Source organism: Apis mellifera, linkage group LG6 (genome assembly GCF_003254395.2).
Source record: "Apis mellifera strain DH4 linkage group LG6, Amel_HAv3.1, whole genome shotgun sequence".
Taxonomy (NCBI): Eukaryota; Metazoa; Arthropoda; class Insecta; order Hymenoptera; family Apidae; genus Apis; species Apis mellifera.
Genome location: NC_037643.1, coordinates 11814112 through 11834108, shown reverse-complemented (window position 1 = coordinate 11834108; position 19997 = coordinate 11814112). Strand labels below are relative to the sequence as shown.

Here is a 19997-nt window from a genome sequence, read left to right as displayed (position 1 = left end):
CACGCGGGAATCATTTATGCTCCCGTGCCACAGAAGTGGGCGTCTTTAGTTTCTTTTACGTGCCAGCGTTGTCCTTACCCTGAATATAGGATCTCCTGACAAGCTGTCGAGGCTAAATGTCTCCCAAGTTCCATTCTCTAGTAACGTATCGATCGAAAGGTCGAACTCCCGCGAGCGGTTCCTCGATTTCTGTCGAGAACCAGAGAAGGAAGCCTTTTAACTTTCGCATTATCTTCCGCTAATTCGCTTTTATCCCTTCCACCGCGTATCTTTCTTTCCCTACCTTATCGACCGGACGCGCGCGCGGTTCCGATTGGTCGGCTCTCTTTCTTTATTCTCGAAAGACGATGTTTACGTCGCGAAACACACACTTGCGATCAACTCGATTTAAGAAGTTTGAACAACGTGGGTGAAATTCATGCTTTATCGAATTGCTCAGTCGAATTAAAGCGTATTGAGAATACGCTTTAAGGTTCGTGTCCAAATTTTGATCCATAGTCGGCAACTCGTACGTAAATAAATTTTTTTCTTACGAGATATAGAGAATGTGTACGATATCGAAAATTGAATATATAAATTTTGTGAGAACGAGATACATTATGTTTGCGCGAACGAAGATTGATAATATATAATACACGGTGACCGAGCGAAATTACGAAAACGACCGACGGGTAATTCGATATCCGACGAAATCGAATCTGGCTTCGACGAAATTCGACGCTGACAGGAAAATTATATTAAATATTCTCGGGTATATTATGAAAGTTATTGTCACTGTGACGTCGGATTAATCATTTCTCTCTCTACTGCTCTCTGTCGATAATATTATTTATTAAATTATTTCATCCGTCGATTTTCGAAATTTGCAAATATTTGGATAGTTTAATATTACGCATAATATTATCTGCGATTAACATCATATAAAATAGGAAACAGCTGAAAGCTGTTACGGTTTTATACAGTTATGATTGAATAAAAATTTTCGTTATATTCGATCGAGGAAATATTTTACTTCCTGTAAATAAATATTATGATACGTTAATTTTAAACTTGCAAAGTGATACTTGGAATTATTAATACACCAAAATTTATATTTGACAAATTTCTACGAGTTTTAAAATATACATTGCAATTATTAAAATTATGCATATTATAATGTTATTATTATAAAATTTACGAAACTTGCAACATTTAAATTACAGAACATTTTTAAACAACACACAAAATTCTTTTCAATTATTGATAAATACCTGTTAATAAAGTTGCAACTGCGACAATTATTACAAAGTTTATCAACACATTATTTTCTTGTACAACTCTATTTTTAAATTATTATACATTAAAAAAATTGAAAAAACAATGTTTCAAAAAAAAGCAACTCTCAATACTACCTAATCTATTTATTTCCAAACAAGCAATAACAGTTTACGAACATAACCTAACACACTTAATGGCGCCTAAATTATTCGTTCCCAAACAAACAATTCGCGTAAACACTCGAAGTCATCGAAGCCAGGATCGATCGTCGATTCAAAAGATAACAATGGACAACCCAGAGTCGTCTCGAAGGAAACGTTAACCGCGATTTCCGTTGTCAGGATGCCCGAAATTGCCGATGTGCGAAACGTTAACCAAGACTGTATCTTCTCGCCGTAAATCCGAAGAATTCCGTGCGAGGGCGTTCGTGTGCTAAATCTAACCTTTCACGATGCGATCGACCTTCTTTTTCCTATCTTCGTGCGCTTATGTACATCTTTTCCTTCTTTAAATCTTGATATGGACTAGATTTGTGCTACTTTATGCGGCTTGGCCGTCAAGGCGAACAAGGCGTACAATAATTAAGACAGACTTCAAGCAATTATCAGCAATATAATACGTGAGATTTGGGAGACGATTTGTTTCGCTATCTATACAGTTAAGGTCTTTTGGCAATTATTATTACGGAAGAGTGTGAGGTTCTGAGACTATTTTCAAACGATTTGACCGAGCAAAGTGTGAACTGGTTCGTTTGAAATGAACGCTAGTGGTTTGAAAAGTATAGTTTTTCTTTTTTTTAAATCAATTTGAATTTCAAATTTCGTCTGAAAAAAAAGAAACTATTTATGCAACAATGATTGAAAAGTTAAAAGAAAAAATAGGGACTAGATACGAATATATTAAACCTAAATATAATACTAATAAAATTAGATATTATAACATTCAGGAGAGCGATAAGTGTCTAAAAATTTCGTAAGATAATTCAGAAATTGTATTATATTGTTTTCACCTTTAAAAACCATTAAACTAAGAATCCATGCTCTCTAAGCGATAAATTTATCGAGAATACCAAGACCTTGGCCAATTGTATCGCATCACTTGGCAGCGTTCACTTCCGTCCAGCTTGCCGTCGACTTAAGGGAAGTGCAGGAATCGACATTACCGATTGATAAAATTCCTTTCCATAAAAAGATTCGAATCTTGAAAATTTCTTCATCATAATTTTAAATCTTGAAAATTTCAATTTTCCAAGGATCAAATCGCTTCCTTCCACGATACTTTTCGACTCACGCACAACTCCCTTTTAGTATACGTACATTTTTGGTACAATTTGGTAAACACTCCTTTTCACGTTTCTTTCACGGACAATATATACAACAAGATACTTGGGGAGGGTGGAGGGTAGGGATTTTTACTTCTACTGTACAAAGGAGACAAATAGAGAAACGAAACGGGATAATAGAGAAACACGAACGGAACGGAAAATGCCGTCCGTTTTTCCGGCAACGTTCCATCGTGAAGAAGAAGAAAATGGTGCGATGCCAGCCCCTAATTCTCAACTAGATAAGGATGGAATTACGAAGATCGATCGATGGCTGTTAGGAAAGTGATGGCTTACCTGGAACAACGGTTTATCGGTGGACGGGGATGCTGGTATCTGAACGGTGTAGAACTTTTGCTCGAATTCGGGCCCGTGGTCGTTTATGTCCGCCACAGCGATCACGACACGGGTCGTCGAGGACAGAGACGGCCATCCGTCGTCCCTGACCGTCACCTAGAAACGAAAAAATAAAAAATTTTAAGAATCGAAGGGGATGGAAATTTTTTTTTTCGAGTTTTCTCAATTAATTCTGAAACTCTTACTTTGGGAATTTATCGATCGAGGATAAATGAAGGAGGATGTTTTGAATACATCGGAGAATTTTCGTTTCGAGCAAAATGGACGACGATGGACAATGGCAGGTAGCGATAATCTCTGTAAAGATTAACAAACCAATTTTCTCGAGTTAGGGGGAAGAGAAGTTTCGCTAATTACTCCTGTGAACATCTATTAGTGAGCTTTTGCAAGTCAACCGTTGCCAATCAGTGTCCGGAATCACTTCAGGAAGTTTGCACAAACTAATTCTAGTAATCCCTAGATAGACAAGTTATCTTACTAGTGATATACATTTGCTTCAGCTTTGCCGAGCGCGTTCCAAAATCGTGGACACGTGTATAAAATAAATATAGGAAAGACACAACGTGTAAAAATATTAAATCATTTCGAGATTAATAAACAATATATATAACGAGACCTATCTCATATCGTTTCATTTAACGAATTGTAAACTCGATTACAATTTTTTCTTTTTCAAAATAAAACTTATACAATCTGGAGATTTTGAAAATATGTTCGATTCTTTTCTTCCGATAATAATATCGAGTTGAAAGAAAAATACGTGTCTCAAATTTAACTTTATCACAAGATGGAATATATCTATATATATATATATACATACGGTATAGCAGTTTCAAATATCACAATATCTCGAAACGTTCCCTGACAATATAACTTTCCCAGTATAGGCTGGCACGATTTTACCTTTTCTTTTATTCCACTTATCGCGGTCGTTACCCTCATTCCGCACACCTTCCACCACCATCGCTGCTCGTACCGCGGAATCATGGCTTTTCATTCGCGAATATCGCGTGCGACGATCTGCACAATCGGCACGGCTGACCGGTTCCTTTCCACAATCGTAAATGCAAGGAACAAAATCTCTAGGAGAGAAACTTATTTCTTCAACATACTTTTCCTTCTTCCACCGAGATAAGGAATTCTGCAATTTCTGCCTAAAAGGCCTGTTAAGGCCGACTCTACGCGGAAATGATTATCCATTTCGCTTCCAAAATTGAATTCTTCATTTCGAGGAAAATTTATTAATTATTCTTCGTGTTGGGTGAAAATCATTTCTTTAAAAGTTTCTTCTTTTTTTTTTTTTGAATGATTTTTTTCTCCATTTGCAGGATCGCATGTTTTTTATTTTAACGTGTAAGAAGATGAAACGAATTCAGATAGTGATTTGAATTAATTTTATACAATTTTTATACATTTTCATAAATAAGAATTATATTTCTCCAACAATTTGGATGATTTTTTTCTCCATTTGCAAGATCGAAGAAAGAAATAATTCTGAATCTGATTATTCTTTAAAGATGAAACGAATTCAGATACTTGTTTGAATTAATTTTATACAATTCACACTTTCACGAAGTAAGAATTATATTTCTTCAACAATTTGGATAATTTTTTTCTCCATTTGCAAGATCGCATATTTTTTTCTTTGATGTGTAAGAAATAATTCTGAATCTGATTATTCTTTGAAGATGAAACAAATTCAGATAGTTGTTTGAATTAATAGAATTAGTTGTTTGAATTTTATACAATTTTTATACATTTTCACAAATAAGAATTATATTTCTCCAACAATTTGGATGATTTTTTTCTCCATTTGCAAGATCGAAGAAAGAAATAATTCTGAATCTGATTATTCTTTAAAGATGAAACGAATTCAGATAGTTATTTGAATTAATTTTATACAATTTTTATATATTTTCATAAATAAGAATTATATTTCTCCAACAATTTGGATGATTTTTTTCTCCATTTGCAAGATCACATGTTTTTTATTTTTTATTTTATTGTAAGAAATAATTCTGAATCTGATTATTCTATGAAGATGAAATGAATTCAGATAATTTTTGATTTTATACAATTTTTATACATTTTCATAAATAAGAATTATATTTCTCCAACAATTTATCCAAGGATTAAATCTACACGAACGAAAATCTTTCCCTCTCGACACTCGATAACACCGGTTCGAAATGTATAAAAAGTTGTAGGAAGAAAGTTTCAAAAAATTTCCTGCCAACTCTTTACATCGACCGATTCTCCATCCACGTATTTCCGCGGGAGCCCATTTTATTGTCGCGTTATTGGAACGAGCCGGAAACGACGTGAAGAGCGCGAAAGAGGCGAAGGGAGAAGGGAACGAACCCTAGTAGAAAGGACCACGAATCCCGCGTCGTGGAAGGGGTAAAAGTTTTATCGAATTTACTCGAAATCCGAGGGCCTGTCATGGACATTCCTCCTCCTACTCGGCCACAGGTACAATTTAATTATTTGCCCGGTTATTTGTCTTACATTTTCCTTTCTATTCGGTCCAACGACTTTTATCTACGTTTAAAAAAAAAAAAAAAAGCAGATGAAAAGAAAATTTTTCCTTCCCCCGAGACCAACCGATATTGGATCGCGTTGGTGTATCGATTAACCAATATTGCTGGTCGAAATTATCGCTTTATCTAATTAAATATCGTTTCGAGGGAAATTTAAATACATTGATACGAATTTTTCTATCGTTATTCTATAGAAAGGAAATCATGGTCGTATCGTGTGTCGAAAGAATTTTATCAATTAATATTAATGAAGTAAAAAATAAAGTAAAAATTATTAATAAAGTATCCACGTATCCTTTTAAAAATTAAAAATTATATAAGAATTATCATCGGATGTCGGATGATATTAAAAATTACGCTTTTTTCAAATAGATTTAAAGGTTCTTTCCATTCTTCGTTGCATCATAGTTTTTTCAACTAACAACTTCAATTATTTGTCGTTCACACATAGCATTTTTCGCAAAATTATTCACACAGAGTCCAGTTTATTCCCTCAGATCGATATTTAATCACACCCGTCGGCAAGGAATGCACAAAGTCAGCTTGTAAGCTTGGAAGCTCGAGACATCCAGGATCCCAGAGAGGCTTCCATTCGACCGCTTCTCCGTGTTCGATAATCGCGAAAAGTGACTTTTATAAAATCGGAAAAATCGCTATCTCCTTATCGTATCAAGATGAAAAAGGAGAAATGAAAAAGAGATTCGACCCAAAATTAAATCGAAAAAAGATATCCATTTTCGAGAAATATAAAATTTTTATTTTTATTTTTTAATAATAAAGAAAATGAAAGATGATGATTGAAAACGAAATTTATTATACAATGAATGAATATATAAAAGCTAAGAAACAAGGTTCATTCTCAAGCTGCGCTTCATAGAACTTCATTAATTGATTTTCTCGAAAAAAAATTCTCCCAATTATCGTTCCACTTATTCCTCGCCACGTTTCACCTTCACCGTTTCCCATACATTCTCTATAATTTTCCTCTTTTTCTTCGTTTTTCGAAGTCGTTGGGGAGGACCTGCGTTCGACCTGGAAATAAAGGGAGAGATCTTTGCGAGCATAAATTGGTCAGAGAGATCTCCCGGGGAGGTCCGCTTAATTCGACGCAGAAGCCTCGAAAAATCCCCCCAAATAACGTGGAATTAGAACGTTCTCCCCCTGGACGGGGGACGTAACAATTTTCATTAATTTGGCTGGAAAGGACAGGATCCTTTTTTTTGAGGAAGTATACTTCGTGGTCTACGTCCCTTCGAAGTTATCGAGTCTTAATTAAGCCATCGAGTCTGAGGCGAAGTAATATTATTTAAGGATGAAGTTAATGTAAAAATAATGAAAAATAATACGTGTTTCTCTTAATTCTGATATTATAATCATTAAATGTAAATGTTAATCTTAAGTTTGTACAATCACAAGTATCTTTCTTTTATTAAAATTAAATTCCTTCGAATCTATAATATTCGTAATATAAAATATTGATTTAAATGAAATTAGTCTGATTGTGTCCACTGCATGTGTTAATTTCAAGATATTTCCTCAAATCATATCCTTCAACGTGGAATTATCATTTTGACACGTGTTAAAAGAAAAAAAGAAAAAAAAAGAATATTTCCTCAAATCATATCCTTCAATTATCATTTTGATATATATTAAAAAAAAAAGAATTTTCATCCACTTTTGAAAGTTTTCAAACTATTCCACAGCGAATAAATAAGAAAAATCGGATCGTATCCTTCCTCGTATCGTCCATCGTGGAATTATCATTTTGACAAGTGTTAAAAAAAAGAAAGAATTTTCATCCGCTTATGAAAAGTTTTCAGGACAGTTCGAACGGCGAACAAATAGCAAAAATCGAAGAAGTTAAATAAAGCTGAAATGCAAATGAAAATAATCGTAGACGTGGGACACGAATTCGGCCACTTCTGGCGTAAATCCGTGATCCTCGCCGAGGAGGAGGTTCACGAGGGTTTGGCGTCCGTATGGCAACACCTGCACTAAATTACCACGACTACGAAACTCCTGTTTTATCCAGGCAAATGGGGGAGGGATAGGGTTCGGTGGTTGCGATGTTACTACCCTCGCAACGATACGGTTGATACGAGGGGTTTCGTGTGTCCCGGAAACTCTGACCAACGATGTCGGTGTACAGGTGTGCGGCCAGCTATTCCCCGTATGTATGCAGCCGTGTATACACCGTTTGCGTGCGTGACGGGGGTAGTTAAGTGTGAATTGGAACGAAATCCTCCACTAAATTTCAATGTACTGATTTAAGCAGCTTGTGATACCGGTGTTAATTCGTTTCTATCGGATATCCTTTAGCCCCGATTAATCGCTCCAAACTTTACCATTTTTTCACGAAACCTTGTCGAGGAATTAGATTTTTTAACGTGCGATGATTCATATGATTTGTATTGAAACCTCGAATTTCGAAGATTTTTGAATGAAGTGAACTCTTCAAATTCAATAAAATTATAGAATCTAATAAAATATTTGTAAAATCCTGAAAAGTATCTTTTCGCGTGCTAAATTCAAGTTTTTTTGAATTAAGAAAAAAAAAAATTGTGTATTTGAAGTAAACCCTTTAAACTTAACAAAATATTATAAAATTTAAATAAAAAATAGAGCCTATTTATGATTAAAAAATCAAAGATTTTTGAATGAAGTAAATCCTTCAAACTCGACAAAATATTATAGAATCTAAATAAAAAACAGACCTAACCTAACCTATTTATGGTTAAAAAATTATTATAAAATTTTGAAAATTGTCTTTTCGCGTGCTAAATTCAAGTTTTTTCGAATTAAGAAAAAAAAAAATTGTGAAAGGAATCGCCATCGTCATCTTGAAAGCTCGTCGAATTTCAAAGATTTTCGAATGAGGTAAACTCTTCAAACTCAATAAAATTATAAAACCTAATAAAATATTTATAAAATCCTAAAAATTATTTTTTCGCATGCTAAATTCAATTTTTTTATTAATTAAGAAAAAAAAATCGTGAAAGAAATCGCCATTGTATCGTCTTGAAACCTCGTCGAGTTTCAAAGATTTTCGAATAAAATAGACTCTTCAAACTCAATAAAATTAAAAAATAAAAGACAGAGTCTATTTATGGTTAAAAAATATTTATAAAATCCTGAAAATTGTCTTTTCGCGTGCCAGATTCAAGGTTAAAATTCGATAACATAAATTGACTCGAAAAAATCGTGAAGGGAATCCTTAAAGTCACCTTAACGCGAAATTAACAATGGGAATATGTTTGGAATCGCTTCATATTCCCAAGGCGGTTTCGTTGTTCGACGCAACATCGTGACGAAGGAAGGTGGGACGTTTTAATATCGGCCACGATCTCCGCTCCAACAGGCGAGACACGAATGCGGTGGCCAGCTTCTACGAAGGCAATTTGCGGGAGCAAATACCTACGCGAAATTCCACGTAGTGGAATCGTTAGCGCGGCGGGACTCTTGAGGCGGTTGATCGTACGTTCCGCTGTTTTCCACCGATCCGCGAGCTTGCATTACACCCGTATCAGATGGTAACGTAAGGGAGCCGCTTTACCGATACAGCCCCATCTTTTTCGTCGTCCTTGTTATTCGCTGCAAGATGAAGAGAATCCGCGCGAATTCCTGATAACGTTTGATAACATCGCAGCCGTGCTATTACCGATACGGTTAATTACAGTCGCTGGTATCGTTCGATTCGAAGATTATAAGGATTTGTGTTAAATTGTGTTGGAAATTTTGCTTCGTCCTCCCCCATTTTAAATCTATATTTAATCTTATCCTCTTATGGAGCTTATTAGTTAACGATTCTACGCAAGGATATTTTTATAAAAAAGATTTTATCATTCGATCAATCGTTGTAACGAATAACCTAATAATGGTTGTAATTGTTTAAGAGTTTTCTTTAACACGACGTGTTCTGGTTAAAGGATCGTTCGAGATGATTGAGTGGTAACAACGCAGCAGTCAGTGAATCTGCACTCTTCAGCGTCTTTTTCCTTCCTTGATTGAAATCCTCCTCCTCGTCCTCCTACTTCTCACGAACACGACAATGGTCTTTAGCGATTTCGTCCGTCGTGCCCACTTGAAAAGTCTAGGTCGATGGTAAAGTAAAGAAATGAAAAAGAAAAGGGGAAATAAAATATCGTGATAATAAACTTCGATTCGGGGAGGAATATCGTTTTTAACTGAAACACGCGATCGACATCACTTCTCGTTTCCGTGAAACTGGTGAAATACGGGCGAGACGAGAAAGGATACGATTGCAACGGCCGTAATTCGGTATACGATCGTGTTTGCAGTGTTTGCAGCTAACCTTTGACCTACACGCTAAAACTGTTTCGTCAACGGAACATTTCCTATTATTCTCTTTTAATGGAAATGAAATTCCCCCGTTTTGTTTTCGGCAAAGATTAAAGGAGCGTGAAATGTAGTGGAACAAGATTCGAAAAGTAAATTCGAGATGGGATCGCTTTTGTTTGCGAATTTCGTGGATGAGAGATGTTTGATGGAAATTGCGTAATTGTGAAAACGATCCGGTAACGATTTTCTCGTTCGCTTCTTTTCCAAATTACGTAATAATTAACAACAAACTTTAAAACACGTATCTCACGTATTATCCTTTTTTTAATTTAATTTAATCGCAATCTTATTTTATTACAATTTTAATAATTAAACCCTATATATGTTAAAATTCACTTTTGACAATTAATGGACGAGAAAGTTATTATCGTATCTTATTCAAGTACGTATCGAAATCCCGACAAACAAATAAGATAGCCTATAATAATATTTCGATCGTGCCTTATACGCTTATCGCTACCCTGCCTCGTATCGTTCCCTTAATTTCCTCGTGCACTTTGCGCCTCAACCTTGCACAAGCCCGGCCAATATACCACTTGCACAATATACCCAGATACCCGTGGAACTCGCCACAGATAAGACCCTCCTTTGGAAGCAACGCTGTATGGAACCGTGAGCAACCTGTCCGTAAAAGATGCGGAGGGTTCCACATACGTAAGAAAGCGGCACTCCGGGGGCGACAAGACTTATTCCAAGGACTGTATAAATCGTGAATGGCGCCCGGTAGGCGGCACTACCTGCGAAATTGTCTTTTCTTCCACGACGAAAGCTCGTGTTTTTTACGATCTTTTCTTTTTTTTATCGATACTCGTTCGCGGATAATACTCGTCGTTATTGACGAGAGGAAGAGACGAGAGGAAAGTCTGATTTTTATACGGAGGAAACAAAAGCCCGGGCTTTTCGGTGAGCTCTATAATCGAGTCAGAGGAGATGAATCGTGATATTTTTAGCTCCATTTTGGAGACAAATTTTGAATGGCAGAATAGATGGAAACAATTTTTTTTTCTCTTCTATATTGAGTTAGGGATTTGATTATAATGTGTTTAATATTCAAGACTCGTGTTTTGAAAATATAAACGAATGATAAATAGAGAAAATTGTTTCTTGAAAAGATCGATAAGAGATCGTTAATAATAATATTAATAAAGCTCTTTGATTCGCTATCATTTATAAATAAATATTTATTTACGATTTGAAGGAGCAATCTTTTGAACTGAGGCTGGCTGGTGAATAAAGTACCACCGCAGATCTTTGTAACAACTTCCTCTTTTTCTTTTTTTTTTCTTTCTCCAACTTATCAACGAGTATAAAAGCGATGTAATATGGTGGCGAAAAGCAATTTATTTAAAAGGTTTCTTGAACGCAATTACCATTACCATTGATTTTATTCCTGGATACTCTCTCAGATATAGAATAAAGAATCTCTCTTTTTATTTTTCTCTTTTCTTTTCCATTTTTTTTTCTTCTTTATTTCGATCAGCATCGTGCTCGCTCCAATTTACGAGGATCAGCCTTCCTTTGGTAAATTCAATTCTTGCCATTTTGCAGAAGAGAAACATCAGCAAATGTTCGAATCTTGTGAAAAGTTTATGCTCGCTCCTCTTCTTTCTTGGATTCATGGAAACCGCCCTGGGAATCTTATCACAATTTTATCAGAGGGCACGTTTTAACAATTTTATCTGTTACACGATAGATTCTTTCATATTCCTTCGAAAGTTTCTTCTTGTGTTTTAAAAAACACAAGTTTTCGTTGTAGATAAATATCGTTTATTGTTATCCCAATCACTTTAAAAAAATAGTGTAAACACACATTGTTTCTCAAATTTTGAAGATTGATGAATAAAAAATCACGATTTAATTTCAAAATATAATTTTCAACTTTTATTCTCTACGGTGCAGAAGAAAATTTGAATTTAAATCTTCCAAGATTCGCATTTCACCATCGATTTCACGCGAGGAAATACAAACTCCTCGATAAACAAGAGCATAAAACGTTCGATTAGATGCAGGAGGGAAGAAGACCTTTAGAATAAGATAAAAGAGGATCAAAGCCATTGATCAAGCCATCCCTTTCTCGATCCTCCTTTCACCCTTTCTTTTCCAATATCGATAGATGATCATTAATCGTTCGATGTATCGAAAAGAAAGAAAGGAGGAGTGCATAATTTTCTGTTCTCCATCGAACGCCGCCATTTTTCACAGAGATTTAAATTTTTAAACGGAAATAATTCTTCGCGAAAACGAATAAAAGCAACGAATAATTCTAACATGGGAACCACGTTAAGTGAAATTTCCAATAATTTCTTCAACTTTAGTCTAATCAATCTTTATTTCTTTCTCCTTCCAATTGATTTATTTTTCGTTAGATTTCGGGAATGGGATCGTGGTTAAAAAAAAAGAATTCTTTTCAAGATATCGTGTTTTTATTCCATTATGGATCTGGGCAAAGGATGGCGGGGTCACGATATGAATTATTTTCACGGGGTGGAAGCGGGGAGAAAGAGCATTGGAAAGAGAATCGGTGTCCACGAAATTTCCACGCACGGATTCGTTAAAAAATTATTTATGGTGTAATTCGAGGTTGTGCATTGGTTTTTCTCTTATTCGCATTCTTAACTATTTAATTTAAGTTTAAAAAATGTTTAAACTTACCAATCTAGTCAACTTCGAACACTTGAAAGGTATTTTTATTCCATTCGTTTCTTTCGTATGGCGAAGTATTTCCTAATATTTCTTTAAAGTTGCTATTTTTTTATAAAAAATAATATCTTGATTTAGTAAAAATCACTTTAATATCTCGATGATTTTAATTATAAAAATTGCCAAGACTAATATTAAAAAAAAAATTTTTAATCATCGATTTAGAATTCGAAAAAAAAAACATTAAAAAAGAAACGACTGAAAAGTATGTTTTTTATTTTCCTTTTTTTTTTTTAATCAAGAGTAAAATAAATAGAAGATTCTTAGTCATCTAGAACTAGAAGAAAACGTTCAAAATTTTTCATTTATTGTTATTAAAATTAAAAGAAACGATCAAGAGGCGACGATGTTCTTTATTTCCCTTTCAATCATTATTAAAATATGCCTTGCATAAAATAATAATGCAAGAAATGTAAATGGAGGATTGATGGTCGCCCAGATTCGATCATGGACAGGCTTTTGGCGACTATGGATCGAAATAGGGTTAAGGGATTGGAAGGATACGTCTCGTTTAGCCCGCGGCTATGCATTGGAAAACGCTTAAGGTAGCACACAAGACGGTTAAGTGGCTAGATAAACGTTATCCTTTTCGGGCAACGTGTCTTTGGTTTCGAGAAACCGCCAAGCTTCTGCGCGAGACGTTTGAAAACGTGAGCGAATAATAAATATTTTATGGATACGGAAATTCGATACGTTTCTACGGTTTCTTTTGGTGAAAAATCGTCGTTGTTGCTTTTTCTCGTAACAAAACAATCGTCATATTTTTGTTTCCCCATCATCCCAAAAGGATTTTTTTTTGCAATACCAAAATTGTTCTAATATTCATTCGAAAAATAATAATCTTAAAGAATATCTTTCGATATTGCATATTAATATCATTCAAATAAAATTCAATTTTATAATTCAACTGTTCTTTAACAAAAAGAAAAAAAAAAGAAAAAGTAAAAAAATTTATTACAAAGACTCATAAATTTTCTTGATAAAAGAAGACGAAAAAAAAAAATTCCAAGTTCAAAATTCATTCGAAAAATAATAATCCTGATAAAGAATATTTTTCGATATTGCACATCAAAATCGAAACAAAACAAATTATTATATTATAATAAATAACATTAACATCCTTCAAATAAAATTCCATCTTATAATTCAACTGTTCTTTAACAAAAAAAAAAGAAAAAGAAAAAGTAAGAAAATTTATTACAAAGACTCATAAATTTTCTTGATAAAAGAAGACGAAAAAAAAAAAATTCCAAGTTCAAAATTCAAAATTCATTCGAAAAATAATAATCCTGGTAAAGAATATCTTTCGATATTGCACATCAAAATCGAAACAAAACAAATTATTATATTATAACAAATAACATTAATATCCTTCAAATAAAATTCCATCTTATAATTCAACTGTTCTTTAACAAAAAAAAAAAGAAAAAGTAAAAAAATTTATTACAAACACTCATAAGAAATTCAATTTTCTTGATAAAAGAAGACGAAAAAAAAAAAAAAAAATTCCAAGTTATTCGTTATGTACGGGGCGCAAGAATTTCTCGAAGGCAGAAATCGAAAGGCGGGGAGGAGGAGGTAACATCTTGGCATCCGATTATACAGTTTATCGAGAACGTCAAAAATAGCCGAGGGATATAGGAATTCCAGTTCGTCGCCGGTATTCCAGACTAGGGAGGACCACGCTCGAGGGTTAGCTCCCCTTGTCTGAACGTTGTTCATCAACGTTGTTCCATTTACAAAAAGGCCTCCTAGCTATCCTGTAGGGATATCGATAAATCGTCTCGCGAGAAAAAATTTTTTTTCAATCCCACGAAGGAAGATTTTATGAATTACCGTATGCCGCTCGTCGATCGAAGACGAGAAGCAAATTGTGCAGAAACAAGCGATTAAGAGAAATATATAGTGTATATCCTTTCGATACCCTTTTCGAGCTGGTTGTAAATTATTAATGATCGCAATTAGCGGGGTGTTTCCCGTGATAATATCTTTCAACCCTCGTTCGCTACCCTCTTGTTGTTTCTCTTGTACGAGGTTATGCTCGATTAGGAAACGATTGGTTTATTGGATAGATATTATTATTGGAGGGCAGCAGGATGCCCAATGTTTCATCTTACGAATTATCCTAGTTGTAAATTATCTGTAAGTGAAGTAAAATAATCAAGATAGAAATATTTTGTTTTATAAACTTGATATTTTTTTTTTTTAATGAAAAAATTTTAGAGATTTTCTTTTTTTTCATTTATTTTCTCGCAAGATTCATTTATGAGTACAAATTCTTGCAATTAATAATTCTTATGTAAATTTGGAATAAAAATTGAATTGAAAAATGAGAAATAGCAATTGTTATATTTTCAATATATTTTTATTCGAAATTTTTTCGCAAGATTCATTTATGAGTACAAATTTCTTTCTTGCGATTAATCATTCTTACATAAATTTGGAAAAAATTGAATTGAAAAATGAGAAATAGCAATTGTTATATTTTCTTATATTCAATATATTTTTATTTATTTTCTCGCAAGATTCATTTATGAGTACAAATTTCTTTCTTGCGATTAATCATTCTTACATAAATTTGGAAAAAATTGAATTGAAAAATGAGAAATAGCAATTGTTATATTTTCAATATATTTTTATTCGAAATTTTTTCGCAAGATTCATTTATGAGTACAAATTTCTTTCTTGCGATTAATCATTCTTACGTAAATTTGGAATAAAAATTGAATTCAAAAATAGCAATTGTTATATTTTCTTATTCAATATATTTTTATTTATTTTCTCGCAAGATTCATTACAAATTTCTTTCTTGCAATCAATCATTCTTGTGTAAATTTGAAATAAAAATTGAATCGAAAAATGAGAAATAGCAATTATTATATTTTTTCATTCAATATATTTTTATTCGAAATTTTCTCGCAAGATACATTTATGAGTACAAATTTCTTTCTTGCGATTAATCATTCTTGTGTAAATTTGAAATAAAAATTGAATTGAAAAATGAGAAATAGCAATTGCTATATTTTTTCATTCAATATATTTTTATTTATTTTCTTGCAAGATTCATTACAAATTTCTTTCTTGCAATCAATTATTCTTATATAAATTTGGAATAAAAATTGAATTGAAAAATAAAAAATAGCAATTGTTATATTTTCAATATATTTTATTCGAAAAATTCAAACGAAAGATTATCGAGATATTCGATTTCATACAAATTGTAGCTTAGTATTCTTTTGCAATCAAAATTCTAGAGGAAAAGCTTGGACGGGGAAAATGAGGATGAGAAAGGGCAAATGGTCGGAATCATTGGTCGGAATACCGCGAAAAATCGCGGCGAACGAAAATCGCGGATACGTGGCCCGCTTTAGAATTCGAGACAATGGCACCGTTCACGCATGTTCCTTTGTGTCGGGGCCATTTTTCCACGGCTGTTTTCTCTCGATCCCAACGCCCTTCGATGCTCGAAGGAACGCTCGCGGCCGAAACGTTTTCCATCATCGAGATTTTGAATCCATCCCAATGATTAGCTCTCCCCTCCCTCCCCATTTTCTTGCCATTTTCTTTCTCTCCTCCTCTTCCTCCATTTTTGAAACCCTTTCCTCTCTTCTTTCTTACCTATTCTCTATTCTCGTTTTGGGTTTGCAAGATTCTAGACTGTTCTACTTCTGTTTCGATATCATTGTGAATCTTCTTCGTGGACGTTTTTCTTTTTCTCCTCTCTAAGAAAATTTCCATTTTCCTTACTCCTTAATGATGATCTTTCTCTTTCATCATCTTTCCAATCTTTTAATCAGTTAATCAAATTAATCAAAATTACAAATTAATTTCTCTCTCTCTTTTTCTTTCTTTAAGAGTCTTTCGCAATTTTTTTCAATAAATGTCCACGCCGTTTCGTTTCAATTCGTTCAATTCAATTTATCCCGTAATAATTCTCAACAATCTCCCCCACCTTCGTATCGTATTCGATTCGTTAAATTTTTCACCGTCCACAATCTATCAAAATAATTCCGCGAAACAATCTGTCCAATAATACAAACTCCTATCTCTCTCTCTCTTTCTCGTTCCCTCTTCCATCATCCAAAGGGGACGACCGAGATCAAAGGGGAAAAATTCGCTCGCGTCTTATAGCGCAGAGGAGAAAAGGCAACAACAAACGTATTGTTGAGGGGCATCAATTCTCACGCCGTGCCAGTTCCTCTCTTTCTGAGCATCGCGTTTTTCACCCATTTCTCATTCTACGAGAGAGAGAGAGAGAGAGAGAGGGGAGGAAATACAACACGTAACGAGACGAAAATCAAGGGAGCCCGGATATCCTCTGGCGACGCACGAACAACCGAGCGAGCAGTTCTTCTCGAAAAGAGAGAGGAAACAAAAAAAAAAAAGAAAAAAGAAAATAAAAAAAAAATACATATGCGTGGCAAGTGTGTTATCCGTGTTGGAAGAACAACTGGTATTACAAGGTCTACCAGGAACAACGAGCCGGAAATACAACGGAAAAGGACAAGCCGGGTTTAATTACACTTTATACCACTGGAACAAGAGACAAACGCGGTTGGACATCTACAAGAGTGACGTGTATGCTATAAACGTTTTTTTTTTTTTTTTTTTTTTTATAAGGTTTAGTTAAGGATAAGGAGATAAAGCTGAGTCAGCTTGTTCGTGACGAGAAAGTGACACGGTGATTTTTTTTAAACGATTTTATTTTTCTTTTTATAGAAGAACCGTTTTGGTGCGGTTTTGACGGAACCGAAGCCAGTGGCGAGGTCGTAAAATCGGTCAGGCGTTGAGGGGGCCACGCAGCGATTTAAGTGAAATAAAGGGGAGGAGCCGTATATATAGGAAGACAACTCGGGATCGATGTTTCTTTCTTCTTTTCGCCTGTCTTTTTTTTTTTCTCTCTTTAAAGTTAAGGTTATTTTGAAACGTAATTTTAAGGAAGAAATTCAAAGAGTCTTCTATATATAGAAATTTAAAAATAAAATTGTTTGAAATAATTGTTAAATATATTGAACGTGTGGTTGATTAATAATAATCATTTCACTTTTTTCAACTAAATTCAATTTAAATTAGGAATAGCATACATTATAGACTTGTATAAATGAAGCAATTCTAAAGAAATTCATTTCAAGTGATGAATAAAATTTAATAATAATAAAGTTACTTCGATAATTTATTGTGAATTCAAAGAAAAATTAAAATCGAAGTTATATACGAAAAATGGATTCAATTATAACAACTACGAATTAATAAATAATTATTTAAAGCAATTTTATTTGAAATTTTTAACCTTTTTAACGAGCCTATTCTCATTTCAGGCAGACTTTATTGACAATCCTGCTATAATATTTGAACATTCAAAAAATTCTTAAAAATTATTTTCGTTTATAAAGTTTTATTTATAATCTATAAAATTTAATTATTCGAATATAAAAATTAAACTACGTTACAATAATCATAATCATCTTATAAGCATATTATAATAATAAAAAAAAATGTTTACATTAGAATACTCTGAAATATTTATGCTAATGCATCCAAGTTTAGATAAAAATCAAGTTTTATTGCCCCTTTCTGTCACAATCGACGCTAAGAACAAAAATAAAAATTCCTTCCAATCTATCAGAAACGTTCTAAAACCGTCCACGACGAAAGAGTGTCTGTCAAACCATCGTTCCTCGATCAACAACGATCTCGGTTTCTCGATCATCAGCCGCGATTTCAAAGGAATCAGGAAAAGCATTGGAAAACATTGGGGACTCGAGGAGATTCGATGTTCAATGACGTTCCCTCGAAAAATCGTCTCCTCCTTCTCTCTCTGTTCGTGCCGTCACGCGCTCGAAAAGCGGAGCTTTTTTCATTACGAAGAAAAAAGAGCGGGCGAAGATCGGAAGAAATAAAGTCGGGTATCGTTGCACGAAAGGGGACGCGAGGAATGTCAATTAACGCGGCTCCACCGACCACTCTGACTGTCCATGGCCGCGTAAAAAGGGTTTCTCGAGGAGAGGGGCGGGCAAAGAAGAAAATGATGAAAAATGGCGAGGAAAAAGGAAAGAGAGAAAGAAAGAAAGAAGAAGGAGAAGGAGTCCAGGAACCTTTGCTGAACGAGCCCTTTTCTTTTCTTCTCAGCCTTCGGTTCCCTCTCTTTCTCCTCCTCTTTCTTCCACCCTCCCCCTTTCCCTCCTTTTTGCCCCGACACGCGGGCCAACACCAGCCTTTGGTTAACCAGCTTCTTCGGTGGAGAGAAGACGCTGAACACGCGCGATATTTTTCCGTGATGGAGCATCCGTGACCGGAAATTGGCGGCCATCGATGCGCCCTCACGGAAAAAGAATCGTAAGGTGTACGTAATTTCGAGCCGTGGAAAATCGAGGGACCGGTTTTTTCTTTTTAAATCGAATTTTATATATAAGAAATTATGAATGTCAGACGTCGTTACGTGAATATCGTGGAGCGTTACTACGTTGAATTTGACAGGAGAATTGGTCGAAATTGGTCAGACGCAGCGGCGTTCTTTCTAATTTATCGCAATATTTGTTTCTTACGAATTCACTCGATCGTCACGAAATGGAAGATTAGTATCCAAATTTTGTCAATGATTAATTTTAAGCTTAAAAGCAAAAACAAACGAGTTCTAATCGTTTCTGAAATCTTTTATTTTGTTCCTTTATAATCTTCTTTTTAATGTTTCTCGGTAATCTCGACTTCTGATTAGAATTGGAGATTTTTTTAAAATGCTTAAGTAGCTCTTAATAATTAATTAATTATTGGATCATGAGATATCTCGTTTTAATATTTTTTTCGAGTCGATAGAATTAAAAAAATGAATAGGAGAGGAAATTCCCGACAAAATAAAATCGACAAAAACGAATTGTAAAATAAATATTCAATCGATTTGATTTTATTTATAACAGTTGAAATATAAAAAAGTACGTAATACTTTATAAATGCGAGTTAAAAAGTGCATACATACACACACACTTTCTTTCAAAGCGTTGAAAAATGTGCACTGGAAGCGAGCATAGTACAACGTGTTAATAGAGAAAAACAGGTGATTATAAATTCACCATATCACAGACTTATCGATTCCTTCTTACATAAATATACAAAAAGAAACAAAGATAAACATAAAAACAAGAGGCCACGCGAGAAAATAATTCAGCGTGGACGTCGATTAACACGAAAGTTACCTCCTCCTGGCGCAATAATAATCTTCGAAATCACTTTGCCGCAACGTTCGTCGCGGCCATCGTTAATTATGCCTCTAATTGACCGTCCAACCGAAGTAACGCTCGGCCACGGTGAAAAACACACAGGTGAAGGATGGAGGGAACCGGCGTCCTTATTAATGCACTCGCCTTTATATTCCGGAAAAGGTTCAACCGCGATGCCGCGTTGAAATATACGTATACGTATATACAGACAACACATATACATATATTTTGTCGCGCGAGAAAAGGACG

General features: G+C 34.3%; 1 protein-coding gene across 11 annotated transcripts in view; it reads right to left on the bottom strand.

Moving 5' to 3' along the window:
• The window catches only part of LOC411157 (fat-like cadherin-related tumor suppressor homolog), a 511957-nt gene that overhangs the window by 24948 nt on the left and 467012 nt on the right, over positions 1-19997 (bottom strand). For 9 of the 11 annotated variants that reach the window (XR_003304828.1, XM_026441203.1, XM_026441195.1 and 6 more), the window contains 2 exons: positions 2876-3031; positions 79-189 (listed from right to left, as the gene is read on the bottom strand). Coding sequence is in view for 10 of the 11 variants with exons in the window: in XM_026441203.1 (XP_026296988.1) it covers positions 79-189; positions 2876-3031 (267 nt within the window). In the remaining variant the exon portion in view is untranslated. The remainder of the gene's footprint in view (positions 1-78; positions 190-2875; positions 3032-19997) is intronic. The other 2 variants (XM_026441198.1, XM_026441199.1) reach the window with 1 other exon arrangement.